Source organism: Equus caballus, chromosome 7 (genome assembly GCF_041296265.1).
Source record: "Equus caballus isolate H_3958 breed thoroughbred chromosome 7, TB-T2T, whole genome shotgun sequence".
In the NCBI taxonomy this organism is placed as follows: domain Eukaryota; kingdom Metazoa; phylum Chordata; class Mammalia; order Perissodactyla; family Equidae; genus Equus; species Equus caballus.
Genome location: NC_091690.1, coordinates 74,474,928 through 74,497,290, shown reverse-complemented (window position 1 = coordinate 74,497,290; position 22,363 = coordinate 74,474,928). Strand labels below are relative to the sequence as shown.

The following is a 22,363-nucleotide window of genomic DNA, read 5'->3' as shown; positions in this document are numbered from 1 at the left end:
GCAGCGAATGCTGATGTAGAAGCTGCACCACGTTATCCAGATCAAGCTAAGACAATTAATGAAGGCGGCTACACTAAACAACAGATTTTCAATGTAGGCAAAACCGCCTTCTATCGGAAGAAGACGCCATCTAGGACTTTCACAGCCAGAGAGCAGAAGTCAATGCCTGCTGTCAAAGCTGCAAAGGACAGGCAGCTTGTTAGGGGCTGCCTCATTAGAGAGGCTGCTGCCTTTCTCGTTAGGGGCTAATACAGCCAATGACTTTAAGTTGAAGCCCATGTTCATTTACCATCCTGAAAATCCTAGGGCCCTTAAGAATTATGCTAAATTTACTCTGCCTGTCTTCTACAAATGGAACAACAAAGCCTGGATGCCAGCACATCTGTTTACAACATGGTTCACTGAATATTTTAAGCCCACTATCGAGACTTACTGCTCAGAGAAAAGGATTCCTTTCAAAATATAACTGCTATTTGACAATGCACCCTGTCACCCAGGAGTTCTGATGGAGATGTACAAGATTAATGTTGTTTTCATGCCTGCTAACACACTATCCATTCTGCAGCCCATGGATCAAGAAGTAATTTCAAACTTCAAGTCTTATTATTTTAGAAATACATTTCATAAGGCTACAGCTGCCACAGACAGTGATTCCTCTGATGGATAAGGGCAGAGTAAGTGGAAAACCTTCTAGAAAGGATTCACCACTCTAGATACCATTAAGAACTTTCATTATTTACAGGAAGAAGTAAAAATATCAACATTAACAGGAGTTTGGAAGAAGTTGATTCCAACCCTGCTGGATGACTTTGAAGGATTCAAGACTTCAATGGAGAAATTAACTGCAGATGTGGTAGAAATAGCAAGAGAGCTAAAATTAGAAGTAGAACCTGCAGATGTGACTGAATTGCTGCAAGCTCATGATAAAACTTTAACAGATGAGGAGTTGTTTCTCGTGGATGAGCAAAGAAGTGGTTTCTTGAGATGGAATCTTTTTCCTGTTGAAGATACTGTGAAGACTGTTGAAATGACAACAAAGGTTTGAATATTACATAAACCTAGTTGATAAAGTAGCAGCAGGGTTTGAGGATTGACTCCAATTTTGAAAGTTCTACTGCGGGGCTGGCCCCCTGGCCGAGTGGTTAAGTTCGCACACTCCGCTGCAGGCGGCCCAGTGTTTCGTTGGTTCGAATCCTGGGCGTGGACATGGCACTGCTCATCAAACCACACTGAGGCAGCATCCCACATGCCACAACTAGAAGGACCCACAATGAAGAATATACAACTATGTACTGGGGGGCTTTGGGGAGAAAAAGGAAAAAAAATAAAATCTTTAAAAAAAAAAAAAGTTCTACTGTGGGAAAAACGCTATCATACAGCATCCCGTGCTACAGAGAAATCATCTGTGAAAGGAAGATGCAGCAAATTTCACTGCTGCCTTAAGAAATTGCCACAGCCGCCCCGACCTTCAGCAACCACCACCCTGATCGGTCAGCAGCCATCAACATCAAGGCAAGACTCTCCAGCAGCAAAAATACTATGACTCACTAAAGGCCCAGATGATGGTTAGCATTTTTTAGCAAGAAAGTATTTTTCAGTTAAACTTTGTACATTGTATTTTTAGACATAATGCTATTATACACTTAAGAGACTATAGTATAGTGTAAGCATAACTTTTATATGCTCTGGGAAGCCAAAAAATTTGTGACTCGCTTTATTGCAGTGGTCTGGAACCAAACCTGCAGCATCTCCGAGGTACGCCTGTAGATTACTGGTAATGGTTGTACACTGTATATGTACTTAATGCCACAAACTGTATGCTTTAAAATGGGTAAAATGGTAACACTTATGTGATATATATTCTATCACAATAAAAAAAAGAGGAAAAAAGCATATATTAAAATCAGAATTCTATATAGCATCTAAGTGTATATACTATCTTAAAATTTCCTCCCTGAATTCTCAAAGAACAGGAAACGTTTTTTCAAATTTGACCTTTGTATGAAAATAAATGACAAAATTAGTCTCACACAATCACTTAGAAATATTTATCTTTATTTCAGAATGACCCGTAGGACCTTATCCAGATAAACGTCCTGTCAGCACTTCTCACGGGTTATGACTCAGTTTTGCTTCTAACGGATCCACCAGACAGGTAGCAAAACTAAGTCTCCTCACCAAAACTGAGCTCACCAGAAAAGGGGTACCAGGTGGGCAAGGAAACCTTATTTAATCACTGCCTATTTGCAAGATGACTTCTTTTGCTTTCCTAAAACTTCTACTTTGATTCCCAATATATCAAGTTTTTAAAATCATTACTTTCACACTATATAGAAACAGTACTTTAAGTCGATTGATCCTTCTGCTGCAATAAGGTCCAGCAAAGCCTTACCACTTTAAGCAATCCTATTATGCCTATCTATGCTCAAGAAGTAGTTTGGCTATTGAAGAAGTGCTGGTCTCTCTAAGGCTTTCCTCAGGATCCACACATCAGACACTCATCTCTATTCTCCAAAGAGCACACCATGGCTGCTGTGTTCCTCTCCTTCTCTTCTTCCTCTTTTGATGCCTTTTCCTTATCTTTCAGCTTCTCTTTATTTAGAGTGAACTGAATCGGATTAGCGGCTGGTCTTGTCCTTAAATAATACATCCCAGTCTTCAAACCCTACGAGGAAAACAAACACATTAGGAGAAACTGTGAGAACACTAGACATTCAAGACCAATGTTTAAAATACATTTACATAAATGCAAATTGTTTTCTAAACTTGGAATTCTATTTCTTTGAGGAAGCCCTCTCAAAAATGCTTAAAGAGAGAAAAAGAGTCAGATAGTATACTCTGTTCTTTGCACCCCTAAAACGAGCTTCTCTCTTTGGAAATGGCATATATTTTTGTTCTTTAGTCTTTTTCTTGTTTTTATGTGTATGACTTCCAAGTTTGCCTAAGACAACATGTCTGCCTTAGATTAAGGGCTAGAAGATATCTCTGTATAAGAATAGATCATGACTACTTCAAGGATAAGGATCATCATCTTCTATTCAGTATCCCTAGTCCTGGCACACAGTATATGTTCAATAAATGTTTGTTAGATTAAAAAAATTAATTTTTAATTTTATATAAACACCCAGCATATTGCCAGGGAATATGAAGACAATCCAGAAGAAATGGACTTTACAGTTGGCAGTGACTACCTAAGTAATTGGCTCTTATACTTTAGATAGATAAAGTGGGGAAACAATGGGTGTTTTTGAATAGTGGGTTGACATATGTAAAGTTTTATTTTAGGAATGGTAGCAGTGCACAAGATGTCCTGGAGCCCAGAGATATCAGAAGAAGAGATCAGTTAAGAAGTTAAGAATGATGGCAGTGAAATAGGAAGGAAGATACTCAAGACATAATACAAAGGACAACCAACACAACTTGGCGAATAACCGCACGGAGAGTAAAGGGAGGATCACAGGTAACTCCAAGGTTTCAAACCTAGGAATGAAATAATCCTAAAAGCGAGAAAATCTGAAGTGAGAGCTTGATCTGGTATATAAACCATGGGCTGGTCTTAACATATTAGATTTGAAGTGAAAGAAGAACTTCCGGGTGGCAATATTTAATAGGTAGCTAGTAGATATAACTCTGTTCCAATTCCCAAATACCCCAAGTTGGCAATAAGTCCTTCTCGACTTCCTCCACCAACCTGCTTCCAGCCGTAGAAGTGCATGCTAGTGAGTTTGCCATAGTTAGGCTCAGCAATGTGGATGTTCAAAGACTGGCTTTGATCAATAAAAGCGCCTCTCTCGGCTGCCATCTTGAGAATGGTTTTCTGAGAAATTTCCCACACAGTCTTATAAAGTTGCTTCAGGTCATCAGGAATTTCTTGTATGCTCTGAAAAAGGTAAGCCAAATGTTTATTGTACTCTGGTTGAAGAAAGCAGTATGACTAACAGACTAATGACTCAAGAGTCTGGCCCTGGTTCTACTTCCCGCCAGGTCTGGCCCTATCATTCAGTACAATACAATATGATCCTTATCAAGTTTCCCAAGACTGCTCACCTCTTGCTTAGAAAGCCCAACAAAACCACATCTAACAAACAAAATATCAGCCTGGTGGTAGTGATTGAAGACCCATCTTTAACTAGGGCATGGCCAAAACATTCATTCTTCTAGAGGCACTTAATAAAGGAAGGAAAAGTCAGAGCTAAACAATAAATGACCCTTGTGTTTTGCAGAAAACACAAATAATCAAGGCCATAACTCACAGGGATATGATGCAAGGAATCAATGAGACAAAACTTTTTAAATAAGTTAAGACTCTGAAAACTACATTTGGACTTAACAGAAATAAGGTTTTCTTAGGTCCAGGTTTAACCTGCATCATCTAGGCTGGCTAACGCTATGGTTTCTATCAGCAAATATAGAAATGTTAGGAATCTTTATCTGTGTTGCCAAGCAAACCAATGTTTAGCCAGAGGCTTCTATCTACAATTAAATGCTTCTTGATTCTCAGTTGCAAATATTTTACTGTTAAACACTATTTGTGGCTCTGTCTTTTGGACTATCAGTCCTCAATCTCCATCACACTTTTTAATTAAGTTTGAATCTCTAATTCAGACCTTATATCAGAGGTCCCCAAACTTTAATGCACTTTGGAATTACCTAGGGAGTCTAAAAAATACCGATGCCCGGCTCCCATTCCTAGACATTCTTATTTAATTGGTATGGAGTGCGACCTAAGCTTCAGGATTTTAAAAATTCCCCACTTGATTCTAATGTGCAGAGAAGTTGGAAACCACTGCTTTATATTATTGCACAAACAAGAGGGTATATAGCTATGTAGCTATGTAAAGATGTATATAATCCTAGCACAACAATGCAGAGGTGAACAGAGCTACATAAGCCTATATGATCACAGTGAATAGCCATTCTTTCTCTCCACTGCCTGGGATAAGTGAGAAGCCACCAATGTTCAACTTAGCTCCTAAAGAGCACACTTTTTTTTTTCACACTGTACCTGGATAGAGCCATTGCATGCAATAATCTGATTTTTCATCTCTTCATTCCACAAGCCCCGCTCAGTAAGATCTTTCAGTAAGTGAGGATTTACAATCTGAATGGAAAAGCAAAAAAGATGTAAAGGAATAAATAACAATAACAAAGTCTCAACAGGATCACAGGACTGGAGCTTAAAGTAAATTACATGATTGAAGAATTATTTAACATTAGATTGCTGGTAAATTCTATTTTTTATAAAACAGAAAAGCTATATTCCTTTAAAATCTTGATATTTGTTATTCAAGAAACAGAATATATGGTATTTGCAAAAGTGAAAAGAATGAACATTGCCTAAGCTGGGTAAATCCATGGATTGGTTCTTTTTTTTTCTAAGTAAGGATACAATAAATACTTAAGAAGAAAAATCAGAAATGTACCCACCCAAACCTTACAGAAATTTATTTCAGGATATCTGCAAATTCACAAATAAAATATTTTAAATTAGTGGCTCTCAACCCCAGCTGTGCATTAGAACTACCTGGGAACCTTAAAAAAACAGTGGTCCCACCCACCAGAAATTCTAATTTATAATCACTTTCTAAAATGATACTTCTATATGCATCTTGAGTATCACCAACTTAAGCATCTGAGGTTACAGCATACACCATCATGATTACAGAATAGTTAAACAACACGTAAACTCGAATACCAACAAGTTATTTTCATACTTAACCCTCAATCCTTCAATTTTTCAGCATATATTTATTAAACGTCTATTATAAGCTGAAATAACATAGAACAATATTAGAGATGAAGACGATTCACTTTATCAAAGCTTTGCCCCCATACTAAGATAAAGGGGCATACTAAATATGAGTAAGCATTACTCCTAATATCAGACTTTTGAAAGATTTCCCTGTAGGTCTAGTTGTGATCTTCTCACCTGAAATTCTCCTGACAAGACTCTGCGAGTGTAGATGTTGCTGGTATAAGGTTCAATGGACTCATTATTTCCCAGAATCTGAGCAGTTGAAGCAGTAGGCATCGGGGCAATAAGTAAACTGTTTCTTACACCATACCTAAAGAAAAGGAGATTATTAGGTGCTGCTCCTAAGGCTACAATCTGCCAAGAAGGCAACTAATTTAAGTCACTGTAGTAAATGCAGCTTCTGTGAGTAACATCATACATGCATTAGATTCAAGTGATGACTTTTGAATTTAACTCCTACAGGGATGTAAGGCCACAGTACGAGTGGTATAGCTCGCCCCTCTCCTAAGTGCCTGACTCCTAAACAGGATTAGCACAGTCTTTACTGCTGACAATCCTTACCATGCCATGATTTATGCCACTTGCCCAGTGGCACTCAGGAATCAGTGCACTTGATACACTGTCTTGCCCAAGGAAACGCTCAAATGGCTGTTGCAGAGTCCTCACCTGTACCAGGGTACACTCGTTCAATCCTCACTTTTTCCTAAGGGCCTATGTGACCACTGTGCTAGAGCCTTTCAAAAATCATAATGATGTGAAAGTGGTCAGAATCAGACACCTATCACCACAATTCTCCATTATCCTAAATAGGATAATGAACAGGGAAAATTATGCTCAAAGCATATTCACGACTTTCTCTATTACCTCTTCAATTATAAGTTCCTAGAAGAATGTTAACATCTTTTGACTCTATTCAGTGCTTAAGCAAGAATATACTATCCGAACATGGAGAAGTCTTCAAACTGTCTTAAGCTCGTCCTTCAAATCTCAGCTCTGCAAACATTTTATATGACCCGTACCATTATGTATACTTTTTGTGTTACATGTCTTACCTTAGTCTTAAGTTTCTCCAACATAAACAGCTTGTCCTTCCTACATTCCAGACCTCTGGATTCATACAGTGCTTAGTATACAGCCTCATATCCTAATGGAGTCTGTACAACTGGGTTCTTTTTCTTTTCTCCCCAAAGCCCCAGTACATAGCTGTATATCCTAGTTGTAGGTAATTTTAGTTCTTCTATGTGGGATGCCACCACGGCATGGTTTGATGACCAGTCCATAGGGCCGCATCCAGGATCCAAACTGGCGAACCTCAGGCTGCCGAAGTGGAGCATGCAAACTTAACCACTCAGGCACAGGGCCGGCCTCCAAACTGGATTCTAATCTCACTCTGTCACTTTCTAATTGTGAAGCATCAAGAAAACCACCAACTATCTCCATGTCTTTACTTCCTCAGTAAAGTGGACAGTGCTTTCCTGTCCACAGACAGGGAAATGTTTTGAAACATCATACATATATGATATATCCAAACTGGAATTATCTGTAATCATTAAAAACATTAGGTAAATACTGAAAGAAAAAGATTTCCAAAATATATCACCAAGATTTCCAAAATATATCACTAAGTAAAGTCCCACAATATGTCAAGTTTGATCACATTTATATAACAAAACCCTATGTGTATATTTAGAAATGTACTGGGCTGGCCCCGTGGCCGAGTGGTTAAGTTCGCGCGCTCCGCTGCAGACGGCCCAGTGTTTCGTTAGTTCGAATCCTGGGCGCGGACATGGCACTGCTCATCAGACCACGCTGAGGCAGCGTCCCACATGCTACAACTAGAAGAACCCACAACGAAGAATACACAACTATGTACCGGGGGGCTTTGGGGAGAAAAAGGAAAAAATAAAATCTTTAAAAAAAAAAAAAAAAAAAGAAATGTACTGAAAAAGGTCTAGAAAAATATGAACCATTAACAATGATTATCTCTTAGAAAATGAGTAAGTTGGTTTTTCATTTGTTTTGTGGGACAAGTGGTTGGCAAAAAAGGTATGAAGAAGGGCTTTTACTTTCTATTTTATTTCTCTATTTGAACTTTATGAACAATGAATATACATTTATGTATTAATTTTGAGTTTTTTAAAAGTTGTATATAAAAATATTGAAACTACAGTATTTTGAGGAAAAGCAAAATAAAAAATAAAATAGAGTAGAGGTCTATTTTTGGAAAAGTTTAATTTGCATGTAAATACGCACATGCACACACACTCAGAAGAAAGTCTGAAGGATGACAGACAAAAAGATGCAAATAGGTTTCTTGGGGGAAGTGGTAGTGGGATAATATTCATTTTACTCCCTTCCCACATGTATGTTTCTAAATTTTCTAACATGTATTATTTGAGTAATAAAACAATTTTCAGGCAAATACATATTTTTTAAAGAACATTTTAAAGCTATTGCTTCCTTCTGCAAACATTTAACACTTTGCATATGCATTAACCCAGAGATAACAGACTCATCCTGATAGAAATCGAAAACAACTTGTTTCATTATTCACTCAGGAAAACATTCTGCCTGCCCTCAAATCTCTTATATTCATTAATTTGAAAGGCCAGGAAAGACTCAAGTTTTACATTTTTTCTTTGACACAGTTTAACACATTACCCTCCAAAAAACTCTTGCAAAATCTCTAACTTATTCCTATGACAATCAATTCAATGAAAGCCATTTATGTGTCCAATGTGGTTAAGCAACAAATAAAAGTGAAAAACATTTAAAAAGCATGCACACGGGGCCGACCCAGTGTTATATGGTTAAGTTCTCATGCTCCACTTCAGTGGCCCAGGGTTCATGGGTTTGGATACCGCTCATCAAGCCACACTGTGGTGGCGTCCCACATATAAAATGGAGGAAGATCGGCACAGATGCTAACTCAGCAACAATCTTCCTCAAGCAAAAAGAGGAAGACTAGCAACAGATGTTAGCTCAGGGCCAATGTTCCTCACTAAAAGAAAAAAGCATGCACACTTGGAAATATGAAGGTTTAATGAGAAAAAGAACTACCTAATCTAGGCAGTTGAGCCCCCAAAACAAGATCAACCAGTAATAATAACACCTACGTATTAATATGCTTTCACTGTGCCAAGCAATTTGCAGGTTACTATACAGATATTATTTTAGGAAGTAGCTCTACAAAAATAGTTCTGCAGATAGGTCACTTTAGCCGCATTTAAAAGAGAAAAATGAGTTTCAGAAGTTAAAACAACATGTAACTTCTGAAGAGCCAGAATAAAAACCTGAACCCTCCTCACTTCAAAGCTACTTTATATCTTTACTTACTTTGCAATCTTCTCCTTTAGAAGTTTCCAGTCCCATAAGTCTGTGGGAGTAACATTCCACATATCATACTGAAGGATCTAAGGAATAAACAACCCAAATTTATGATAAATCACTTTATGACAATCTAAAACTGACAAAAACCAAACAAATGACTAACTGCCATGGCCCCCACATCCCAACAAATGCTGTTTTCTAGTAGAGCTGTGTAAGGAATACAAGGTCCAGAGATTCTCCTGGATAAATTTCCATGTAGTTACACTGATTAGAAGCAGCCTAAGAAAACTGGTTAAGGCTTATCTCCTCCCCATGTCCCTGCTGAGCCCTCTCAGAGGACTCATATCAAATCTACAAACCAGGAAATCCTAAGATTTATGAAGTGCGTTGCTGAGATGCATTCTCTTTTTGTACAGTAAAAGCATTACTCTACCCTCACCTTTCTTGATTGCCTTGATTTGCCCCTTGATCTATGTACTTAACTAATAAACACCTATTTTCTTTTTTTGAGGAAGATTGGTCCTGAGCTAACATCTGTGCCCATCTTCCTCTACTTTATATGTGGGACGCCTGCCACAGCATGGCTTGACAAGCAGTGCGTAGGTCCGCACCCAGGACCCAAACCAGCGAACCCCAGGGCACCAAAGCGGAACGTGCGAACTTAACCACTGTGCCACCAGGCTAGCCCCTAAACACCTATTTTCAAACAATCGCAAGTTAGATTTCCTAAATATCAGAAGGAATGTCGGAACTAAAAATAACATCTTATTTTACACTGAAGAGAATCATACTACTGATAGTAAAGGCAGTGTAGAAGGCAGAATTCTGAGACAGCTCCCAGATTCTCACCCCCTGGTGCATAGGCCACATATAACCTTCTCCTCTTGAGTGTGTAAAGACTCTGGAAATATGATGGATGCCATTCACATAATTATGTCAAAGGTGAAGAGTTTCTGCAGATGTAATTAAGGTTGCAAATCAATTTTGAGTTAAACAAAAGGGAGATTATCCTGGGTGGGGCATGACTTATTAAATGAAAATCGTCAAGTGACTGGACTGGGCTCTTCTTGAAATGAGGAACCCTCCCTTTTACTGGCTTTGAAGAAGATGCCATGAGTTCTAGAGCTGCAAGGAAATGAATTCTGCCAACAACCAGGTGAGCCTGGAGGATCCTGAACCTCAGATGAGACCACAGCCTCTACCAACACCTTGACTACAGCCTTGTGAGACCCTGAGAAGATGACCCAGCTAAGCTGAGCCTGGACTCCTGACCCATGGAAATGGAGAAACGAATGCATACTGTTTTAATCCACTAAATTTAGCAACAGAAAACTAATACAGTTAGCATTTTCTTAACTCATTTTAGCAATTACTAGTTCTAAGTAAGAGATTAAAATAGGGCATCCTTTTTTCTAGGGGACAAAAGTACCATATTAGTTTCCTATGGCTGGTGTACCAAATTACCACAAACTTGGTGGCTTAAAATAACAAAAATTCACTCTCTCAAAAAATTTATTCTAGCGGCTAGAAGCCCAACATGTTCAGAAGGGCATGCTCCCTCCAGAAGCTCTAGAGGAGACTGTGTTCTTTGCCTCTTCAAGCTTCTAGTGGCTACCAGCATTCCCAGGTTGTGGCTGCATTACTAACCTCCGCCTCCATGCTCATGTTGCCTCCTCTTCTTGCCTATACCTCTTGTAAGGAGAACTGTCATCAGATTTAGGGCTAACCTGGATAATCCAGGATAATCTCCTCATCTCAAAATCTTTAATTATATCTGCATAGGCCCTTTTTAAATCAAATACGGTAACAATCACAGGTTCCAGGGACTAGAATGTGAATATACATTTTGAGGGTTACCATTTAGCCTGCTATAGGAACTCACAGGCAAAAAGAAATTTCACGTATATACTTACTCCTTTGCTGACTGGAGAGCCCTCATAGGTTTCATATGGGCCATCCTCCCTGGACAGGTCACAGCTGGCTTCCAAGGCTCCATAATAAATGGTTTCAAAGATTTGCTTATTCAGTAACTGGGCCTCTGGACTCTCAAAAGGATACCTCATCAGAATAAAAGCATCTGCCAGACCTTGTACCCCAATCCCAATGGGGCGATGGCGTTTATTTGATAAGCATGCCTTTGTGCCAACAGATTTAGAGAAGAAAAAGACAACATTACTGAATAGAAAAAGCAACATTCTTTGCCAAATGACGCACACTCTCTATCTCAGTTTTCTCACACCATTCCAATGATAACCATTTAAATAATGACTGGCAGATCATGATAAACTCCCTCCACCTTAGATTTCAATAAATTACCAATAAGCAGAGAAATCTATTCATACCTCTGGGATAGGGTAGTAGTTAATATCAATAATTTTATTCAAGTTTCGGACAATGACTTTGGTGACTTCAGCCAACTTCTGAAAGTCATATGTGTGTTCTGATGTGACAAACATATTCAAGGCCAGGGAAGCCAAGTTACAGACTGCAACCTGGAATGCAAAGAAAAAGGTCAAGAATCACAATTCTTATTTCTTCCCCCATACCACCATGTAAGCCTCCAATACTCTCTGACATCAAAATTTTAAATTTTATCTTTGGCTTTTCCCTCTTCATCACTCACCAGTTCACTTCCAAATCCCAGTATCTATTCACATATGTGAATTGTAACATGCACCAGTGAAACAGGTAAGATGGAGAGAACCCTGTGTTCCACAGCATATGGCTCTATCAGCAGACATATCACATTGTGCTATAATTTTTTATATATATCTATATCAGTCAGTAAATGTGCACTGTCCAATATAGTAGCCACTAGCCACACGTAGCTATTTAATTAAAATCAAATAAAATTTAAAATTCAGTTTCTCAGTTGCACTAGTCATATTTCAAGTACTCAACAGCCACCAGACAGAGAACATTTCCATCACTGCAGAAAGCTCTTCCAAATTACAGAAGACTACCTCACCCTCACTGAGATTCTGAGAAGCCCTTATCAGAAGATCCACATGTATGAATTTTGAAAAAGTTCTTCAGGTGATTCTCTCACTATATATACCACACTAGTTGGTGAGCTTTTTCAGGTAGGGATCATCTTTTATTTATTCTTATGTTTTTAGTACTAGCCCCACATCTGGCATATAGTAAATGCTTACTGTTGAATGAATCACCTTCTTTTCCATTTTGATTATGACCATCCCAATCCAAACTCTCAACTCTTTTCACCTAGACTCCCTCATGCCCTTCATACCTACTCAATTCTACACATTGCCAAAGTACCCATTTTTAAAACATGGCTCAGATCACATAAGTCTGATAGATCCTAGGGAGTAAAACAAGGCAGGAAAAGAAGATAGAAAGTCCTGGGTATAAGGATGGAAGGAGTGCCATTTTTAAACAGTTGTCAAGGAAGACCTCACTCAGAACGTGACATATGAACAAAGAAGTAAAGAGGTTAGAAAGCCAGCGAGGTGGCTATCTGGGAGGAAGAGCATTTTAACATTCAAAGTAAACAGTAAAAATTCTGAGGCAAGAGCATGCCTGATATGTTTGAGGAACAGCAAAGAAATTAGTAGGGCTGGAGTACAGTGAGCAAGGGGGAAAGTAACAGCAGATGAGGTGGGGATATCCAGGTGTGTAGGACCTGGGCATTGTAAGAATTTTGGGTGGAAATGAAGTATTGACACATGCTACAACATGGGTAAGCCTTGAAAAGATGCTAAGTGGAAGAAGCCTGACACAAAAGGCCAAATATTATATGATTCCATTTTTATGGAATGCCCACAAAGGTAAATCCAGAGACAGAAAATAAATTAGTGGTTGCCAGGGACTGGGTGAAGAGAGGAACAGGGAGTAGCTGCCAACAGGTACAAAGTTTCCTTCTGGGGTGATAATGTTCTAGATTTAGATACTGGTGATTGTTATAGTATACTATGGATATACTAAAAAACATTGAACTGTACACTTTAGAAGGGTGAATTTTATGGTATGTGAATTATATTTCAATTAAAAAAAGGAAAGAACAAACTCTGGGTTGGAAAAGCAAAGAGGAGTGTTGTGCAGAGGAATGATATGATCTGATTTTTGTTTTGAAAAGGGTCACTCTAGACTGTATAATATAATCTATAAATACTTACTTGAGTATATGTCAATTTCCTCCAACTAAATAATAAGCTTCCAGAGGGCAGGGGCTGAGCCATATTCATTTATATCCCCAGAGCACTTAGTACGGTGTCTTATACATAGCTGGAGCTCAACACAATTTTGCTGAATTAAACTGCAACCTGAGCAGTACATTTAACTCACGTACCATTTTCTTCCCGACTTTTCATTTGTCACGTTTTTTTAGGTCCTAGAATTTGGGATCTGTTCCTTCCTCTTCATTTTCATAGTTTACATCCAGTATCTAAGCAGCCTGTCATCCATCTACTGCAACAATCTCCTTGAGCTAATCTTCAACTTCTTCTCATACCAAGCCACTTTATAACCAGAAGCAAGAACTATCCTTCTCATCCTAGCATTTTGATGCTATTTTCCTTTCAGAAACCTACAAAGGCTTCCTACCTCTGTGACATGACAACTTTCACCTACTATCTCCCTTCCCCCAGACATAGCCATCTCTCCACATATAAAACTTTAATGTACTGGCTCCATCAAAACAAACTTACCTGACTTTCATTGCACAAAACCTATCCCCTATCTCTGATCTGTCATACTGGCTGTTCTTCCCAAATGGAAAGCTTTTCGATAAACTTTTTTTTTAAAAAAACAAATCTATGTCCCATTTCTAGCCTTGCCTCTTCTGTAAACTGCTTTAAAGATCTGACATTAGAATTTTGCCTCACTATTCACTGAAAGGACTCCCTATGTGCTTACATACTTTAAACTGAATCAGCATCCTAACTCATTTTAATGTTTGTCCTAAACCACCGTAACTGCATATTGCTATTTTTCTCAAGTAAAGATTATTACAACAATGTGTGTGTAAGAAAAAGTTGACAGTCTTTTTCTACATGGTTAAGACTAAAAGATATTTAAAGGCATAGATCACATCTCTTCCTTCCTTGGTAATCTCTATTTTAGTGCCCTTCTGCTTACAAGCAGCTATGAAAACTCCCTTCACCCACCTCAAGTGAAATCAAGTGAGGGATTCACAAACAATAACTTCTTAAGATTCTTCTCTCAGTACTCTAGGCAGAAGTTTTTCTACTTACCTCATCTTTGCTGGTATATTCTACTATTTCTGTGCATAGATTGCTGCATTTGATCGTTCCCAGGTTCTGCTGGTTACTCTTCCGATTACAGGAATCTTTGTAGAGCATGTACGGGGTACCTGTCTCTGTCTGGGACTCAATGATGGCATACCACAGCTGCTGAGCCTTTACAACTTTGCGGACACGACCCTGTTTCTCATAACTGAAAGGCAAAGCTAATATTATTTCAATATTCCCTAAGAAAATCTTTATTGCAGACAACTATAAGACACTAAAATGTAAAATTATAAAAACTCTTAAATTTTTTTAGTTTTGGTAAGAGAAAAAAATAAGGAATATGATATTTATTTTACTCTAGCTAAAGCCACAGACAAAAATCAGGCAGTTTTAGACCCCTCCAAACATACCCCAATCCCACTAAATCAACAACACCTTCCATAGTAAAAAGGAGCAAAACTTAAAGTAGTCAAATTGTGCTATTGTGCTAAAAGTACTATTGTACTATTATTATTATTTTTTTTTTGGTGAGGAAGCTTGGCCCTGAGCTAACATCTGTTGCCAATCCTCCTCTTTTTGCTGAAGGAAGATTGTCGCTGAGCTAACATCTGTGCCAATCTTCCTCTTTTTTGCATGTGGGATGCCTGCCACAGCATGGCTTGATAAGCAGTGTGTAGGTCCACATGTGGGATCCAAACCTGCAATCCCCAGGCTGCCGAAATGGAGCGCACGAACCTAACCACTATGCCACCGGACCACCACTGTGCTATTATTTAATGAAGTATTAACATGTGTGTCCCAATTGCTCAATTCCTCCATGCAATATAAAGCATAACTTATTTTATCAAACGATTATGTGACAAAGCAAAAAAATAACCCTGCTAACTTTTTGCCTTAATTTTTAAAAGGATCAGTTAAAAAACCCAAGCACCTATTTACATGTCCCAAAGTTTTAAGAAAGAAAAAAATTAAAACCAAAATTTTGGTGAAGATTAAGGAAGAAAACCTGACCAAAATAAAATTATTAATCATATTCTCTTCTAGATGCTTCTGAAGATTCCTAGAAACTGGCTAATGACTGAAATAGTTATAAAATTTGGATTTCCCCAAATAAGAGAAACACATGGTTAAAACATTATTACTTCCATATTTTTCCCATACCTTTCATATAGCTTCTCAAACTCCTCTCCCCAAACCTCATCCAGACCAGGACACTCATTTGGACACATCAAAGACCAGTCCTACGAAGGGAAGAACCGTACAAACCATAAGAAACTTCAAATAACCAACCACACAGTCCATTAGGAACACTGCAAGGGATAGGGTGGATTCCAGACTGTCTCAGAAATTTGCTGTAGAAATAACCATTTTAGGCTCAGGCACAAACATCTAGTTCTATTTGTTTGTGCATAACCTTTTAAGCATTTAGGTCAGATAGCATCTACCTTAGAGAATAAATATCCAAAAAGGCAGCATGGCATCTCTTAACTTGCTCGGAATGTCTTCCATAGCATAACATATAGGTGAACTCTTCCTAAGCATGATTTAAGATGACTGATGATAAAGTTTACATGAATCGAGTCATTATTACTAACAGGTACCTCTCTCTCACCTGATTAGATTCCACTCGTTTCATGAAGAGATCCGGAATCCAAAGGGCAAAGAAAAGGTCCCTGGCACGCTGCTCTTCCTTTCCTGTGTTCTTCTTTAAATCGAGGAACTCAAAGATGTCTAAATGCCAAGGCTCCAGGTAAATAGCAAATGCCCCAGGTCGCTAACAGTAAATAAATCATCATTCTTTTCAGAATCGGAATGAAAGAAAGAAACTTCATATTTTCCAAAGCACTTTCATAATAGCTCCTTGAATTTTACTACCATTGATGGATTAAATGAGATAATACAAACGAAAGTGCTATAAAAATATAAAGTAGTAATATTTTACTTACAATTCTAAGAGCAAAAAAGAGCATTTGACATAAAGAAAATGTGGGACAAGAAAGGTTAAATAACTTGTCCAAAGTGACACAGTGAACTAGAAATGGAGCTTCCTCTTCAGTTGTCACCCAGCTCACTTGCATGACATGTATGTAAAACCCAAAGAAAATCACTTTGATAATAATAAGTTGTGCTCTTATTAAAGGTCAGAAAGGTGATATGTCTTATCAAGTGACCTTGGTTTTTTTTTTAAAGTACATCAGAGAGAAATCCATAAACTAAGAGCTGATTAGTGTGCCTACATATCCATAAGAGACAGGCCCAAGTTGCAAACTATCCTGCTGATAACACTGGATAAATGACCCAATCCTCCCAACTTTACTTTTCCCTCTATAAAATGGGCAGAGTTCTATTTTTTTAAAGAAAACCCTAGAAGACATATTACAACGCCTTTTCAAGGTTAGGTATTAATATGAGTCACAAATTTAGAAATTCTTTGCAAATAAACTGTCATGTAAAAAAGTTGACTAGATCATTGGCTGCCTGGAGCCAGGGGTAAAGTATGTATGGGCGGGAGTGATTAATACAAAGGTGCATGAGGAAACACTTTGGGGTAATGGAAATGTTCTGTCTGGACTGGTGTGGTGATTACATAAGTGTATACACCTGGCAAAACCCATCAAACTATAGACTTCAAGTGTGTGCACTTTAAGTAAATACACTCATTAAATTGATTTTAAAAGTGAAAAAAAGCAACATTGTTAGAAACATGCCCAATGAACCATCTAATTATAAGCACACATGGCTAAAAGATTTTTAGTTCTGATTTCCAGTGCTTTCAAGTAACAGAGCATACCTTGTTTCCACCTTGATCCACATATCGAGCTGTGTTGTTATATACTCTCAGCATCGGTACAAGGCCATTGGAATTGCCATTAGTCTGTAAGAGAGACTGAGAGTAAAGGCCTCTGGAGGAGAAAGAGTGAGCTTAGCAAGAAAAAAAAAATGGCTCAACAGTGAACAAATTACTCTCTCCCAGTGTATAGAAGTTTCATCTGCTCTCCATCTCTACCTCTGCTTTGAAAACATAATACTCAACATAAAACAAACAAAATGTTCTTGAGTAAATTACAAATTATGTACAAAGTTATTTCATGGAATCTCTAATTTACAATGAGATATAACAATTACAAGTCAAAAGAATCCAAAATCAGGATAGCTAAATTTAAACTCCACACCCTCTAAAAGTCATTATATAAAGATGTACTTTGGGTAGAGTAAAAACACTACTACAATGTCTTTTTCCTAAAAGAATTCAAGGCAACTTCCAATAAGAATTATATGCAATGGATAGATCAAGATGATAAATAAAGTAAATGGAGATTCTCAGCAATAAATGGATTCTAGAATGAAGATAAGAAAACACAGACTCCTAAGACTAGAAGATACCTTATCAAATTTTAAAAATACTCCTTCTAATGTCAAGACAAGCCTTTGAACAGTCTATAAAGATAAGTGAGTAATGGCTCACCCTACTATTGTGTGAAAGGGCTGTATATATCACAGCAACTCCAAAACATCATATAATCATATAGTTTCCTTCTGGACTCTCTACCTTTATTCTATAGGGCTAGATATTTTCTTTACATCATAGATGAGGCAACAAACTCAGAGATGTAAAATAATTTGCACTAGGCCACACTACCCGCAAATAGTGGAGGTACGACTTAAATCCAGCTCTTACCCAAAATCATTATCTGGACTCCCAATGAATACTGAACTAGCAGGGCTGGAATTTACATCATAAAGTACCAATGTTTAAAGCTTGAATCCTGGCTCTAGCACATATTAAGCGACTGATCTCTGGAAGTAATTTAACTTCCTAAGCCTCAGTTTCCTCACTTGCAAAATGAAGACAACAGTGCCTATACTCACAAAGTCACTGTAAAGAGTAAAGTTCCTACCATGTGTCTGTAATTACATCTATCTCATAAGGTTGTAGTAAGGATTAAACAAGTAATTCCATGTAAAACTTTTATAACAGATTTAGCACACAGTAAGCAATCAACAAATGATGGCTGCTATTATTATTGCTAAATCAGAATTCCAAAATCTGAGCTAAAAAGGATCCTAAACATCATCTAATCAACATCTAGGACGACAGACGAAAATGAAGTCCGTAGTGAAATGACTCACTCCAAGTCACACAGCCAGCTGGATATTAAAAGACCCAGGTCTCCCAAGCCCCAGCATACACCCTCTCAACGATAAGCCCGGTTGCATATGGACTTGAATTCTTCTCACCTACACATTTTTAGTCATATAACAGAAGCTTACCCCAGCAATGTAGCTGCCAGTAGCTCGAATACAACTCACAGCAACACCAATTCCTCCAGCAGACTTGGAAATCAATGCACACTGCTTTAGAGTGTCATAAATGCCTTCAATACTATCATCTTTCATACTCAGAAGGAAACAGCTATGGGGTAAAAAAGTGAAAACTCAGCAAGGAAATAAGGCAAAGCAAGGTCACAAAAATGACTATATAATCCAAAGACAGTAAGTTAGGCAAATAAAAGATTTGAAGTTTACAAAATTCCTAGTTGTTTTTAGAAGGAAAAAAAAATTTACTAGATATGACACAATAAGACATATCAACATATCACAGTTTTAAAACCATCTTGCTGCCTGTCCTAGATATTAAGCCTAGAAGGAAGTCTTAGAGATAAGTCCAAAATGTTAGCTTACTAGTTCACCAGACTACAAATGTGCAATTATCACATTTTATCACGCAAATTCCTACAAATACATAACAGTTATTTCAACTTATTAGTAAGCCAAGAAAAATTAAACATTTATGAAAAAAGAGATATCTATCCAATGGCCAACCAATTCTCTGATACGTCCACCAAAATTTAGCTCCCTTACAGTTATTTGTAACCCCCTCTAATTGTGCTTTGGATCTCATCCTGCTCCCCTACCTCAGGAACCTTACTCTACCAAGGACCCCTTCACTATCTTGAATATTCAATCACTCAAGTGGATTCTATCTGTTGACCTTGTCTATTAAATATTCAGACATTCATAAAGATGTACAGAATAATATAACATATACTTTGTTCTTACCACTGACCTCAAGAAATTAGACACTATAAATAGCACCTAATTACAATCTCGTGTCATTTCCATGCATTTCTACTTTATTTTAGCATTTATATATGTTCTACATTTTTAAAATTTCTGGTTGCATATTTATTTACACTTCTGCAACTTGCTTTTACCTCAATATTGTACTAGAGATTCATTCCTAATGATACATGTAGCTCTGGTTTGTTTACTTTCTCTGCTATAAGGTGTTCCACTGTATGAATATACCAACATATTTGTCCATTTGCCTGTCAACGGACATTTGGATTATTTCCATTTGTTTGCTAACAATGCTGCTGTGGAAATTCTTGAACATATCTTTGTGTTTATGGCTAAGGATTTCTGTAGGGTGTAAACTTAGGAGGGAAACTGCTGCGTCAAAAGATATGCATATGTTCCACTTTACTAAAGATCCTCCAAAATGGATGGATAAGTATATTCCACCTAGCAAGGTATGAGAGTTCCCCATATTCCACCTCTTACCAATACTTGGTATTATCAGTCTTTTAATTTTTATCAATCTGATGGGTGTTAAATATCTCATTATGATGTAAACTTACATTTCCCTAACTACTAGCAAAGTTCATCATCATCTCACATGTTTATTGGCCAATCAGGTTTCCTCTTCTACGAATTATTTGTTTATATCCTTTGCCCATGTTTCTATTTGGTTTTATGTCATTTTTTCATAATCCCTCAATAGTTAACATACATTGCAAACACCTTCTCCAAGTCTAAAACTTGTTTTTTCACTCCTTTTTGGCTCATAGAAGATTTTAGTTTTCATGTAGTCAATTTTCCTCATTTTTCCTTAATGTTGTTTTATCTATTTTAAGAAATCCTTCACCACCGTGCAGTCATACATATTTCCCTACCAAGATGTAGGTTGAGGTATTAACAGTCATGAATGTCTACAACTCACTTTCAAATGACTCAGCTAAGAAAAATTTTTTTAAAATTTTAAAGATAAAAGTTTAAAAACATATATAAGGCAAAATGTTAGTAATTTTGTGATCTAGGCAGAGGAGGGTGTATGGGTGTTCACTGTCCTTTTCTTTAAAAAGTAAAAAGTTGAAGAGGAAAATAGATATTTAGCTATTTTCTCTATATGCGCTTCTAAAAAGTTTTACTTTCGCATTTAGATTTTTTTTTCCTTGAATTTATTTCTGTATATGGCATGAAGGGAAATTCAATTATATTTTCCCCATAGGATAACCAATTTCCCTAGGACCTTTTCCCCAGTGAAATGCAACGACACTTCAGTTTTTCATCTAGTTCCCATATAAGCCTGAATCTGTTTCTGGGCTTTTTTTTTTTTTTTTTGAGGAAGATTAGCCTTGAGCTAACATCTGCTGCCAATCCTCCTCTTTTTGCTGAGGAAGACTGGCCCTGAGCTAACATCTGTGCCCATCTTCCTCTACTTTGTATGTGGGACACCTGCCACAGCATGGCTTGCCAAGCAGTGCCATGTCCGCACCCGGGATCCAAATCGGCAAACCTCAGGCCACTGACACGGAACGTACAAACTTAACCGCTGCACCACCAGTCCAGCCCCTCTGGGCTTTCTTTTATACTCCAGTGGCTTATTTGTCTATATCACATTGTCTTGATTACCATAGTTTTATAGTAGTCTTGAAATCTGATAGGCCTTTTTCTTCAAAACTGTCTTGCTATTTATATTAGTTTCCTGTGACTGCCCTAACAAACTACCACTAACTTGATGACTTAAAACAGAAATTTATTCTCTCACAGTTCTGGAGGCCAGAAGTTCACATTAGTTTCACTGAGCCAAAAGCAAGAATGCTCCCTCCAGAAGCTCTAGGGGAGACCATATTCCTTGCTTCTTCTAGCTTCTGGTAGCTCCTTCGCTTGTAGCCACATCACTCCAATTTCTGCCTCTATCTTCACACTGCCTTCTTCTCTTTCTCATGTAGCCTGTCTCCCTCAGCCTCTCTCTTATATTTTTGATTGGACATAGGACCCATCTGGATAATTCAGGATAATCTCCCTATGTCAAGATTCTTCTTGATCACACTTGGAAAGACCATTTTTCTTTTTTTTTTTTTTTTAGGAAGATCAGCCCTGAGCTAACATCTGCTGCTAATCCTCCTCTTTTTGCTGAGAAAAACTGGCCCTGAGCTAACATCTGCGCCCATCTTCTTCTACTTTATACGTAGGACGACTACCACAGCATGGCTTGCCAAGCGGTGCCATGTCCGCACCTGAGATGTGAACTGGCGAACCCCGGGCCGCCAAAGCGGAATGTGCACACTTATAACCTCTGTGTCACCGGGCCAGCCCCTAAGACCATTTTTCCTTATAAGGAAACATTTACAGGTTCTAGGGGTTCGGACCTGATATCTTTCAGCAGCCTACTAGTTTATTCCTGGTCTTTTGCTCCTCCATATAAATTCTAGAATCAGCATGTTGAAATTGTGACTAAATCTACAGATTAACTTGGGAAAAACTGACATCTTTACAATATTAAATCCATTTATGAATATAAAATCAGTCTCCATTTATTTTTTAAAGTCCTTCAATTATGTTTTAGAATTTTCTCCTTAAAAGCCTTACACAACTTTTATTAGATTTATTCCTGGGTACCTTCCAGTATTATAAATGATATATTTTAAAACTTAATTTTATAACAGCTAAAGTACAGAAACTCAATTTATCAAGTTATATTAAACCTATATCCCGATATTTTGCTGAAATCTCTTTCTAATTCTAGTAATTTGTCTGTAGACGCTCTTGAGTTTCCTATATAAAAATCTTATCTGTGAATCATTATAGTTTTGTTCCCTCATTTCCAACCTTTTGTGTTCTTATCTTACAATGCTGGCTCAGGCCTCCACTACAGTACTGAAAACAGAGGTGATGGAGCTAAGTTTTTAGTTGATATCTTTTACCGAACTAAGGAAGTTACTTTCTATCTCTATTCTGCTAGGGTTTTTTAATTATAAAAGAGTATTAAATGTTATAAAAC

General features: G+C 37.7%; 1 protein-coding gene across 1 annotated transcript in view; it reads right to left on the bottom strand.

Moving 5' to 3' along the window:
• Positions 1-2,038: 2,038 nt before the first annotated feature.
• The window catches only part of RRM1 (ribonucleotide reductase catalytic subunit M1), a 34,863-nt gene continuing 14,538 nt past the window's right edge, over positions 2,039-22,363 (bottom strand). The window contains exons 8-19 of the mRNA XM_001499886.7: positions 18,568-18,709; positions 17,087-17,170; positions 15,908-16,069; positions 15,457-15,536; positions 14,299-14,500; positions 11,428-11,577; positions 10,999-11,220; positions 9,092-9,168; positions 5,930-6,065; positions 5,006-5,101; positions 3,692-3,880; positions 2,039-2,665 (exon numbers count right to left, since the gene is read on the bottom strand). Of these exons, the coding sequence (XP_001499936.1) occupies positions 2,477-2,665; positions 3,692-3,880; positions 5,006-5,101; positions 5,930-6,065; positions 9,092-9,168; positions 10,999-11,220; positions 11,428-11,577; positions 14,299-14,500; positions 15,457-15,536; positions 15,908-16,069; positions 17,087-17,170; positions 18,568-18,709 (1,729 nt within the window). The 3' untranslated portion in view covers positions 2,039-2,476. The remainder of the gene's footprint in view (positions 2,666-3,691; positions 3,881-5,005; positions 5,102-5,929; positions 6,066-9,091; positions 9,169-10,998; positions 11,221-11,427; positions 11,578-14,298; positions 14,501-15,456; positions 15,537-15,907; positions 16,070-17,086; positions 17,171-18,567; positions 18,710-22,363) is intronic.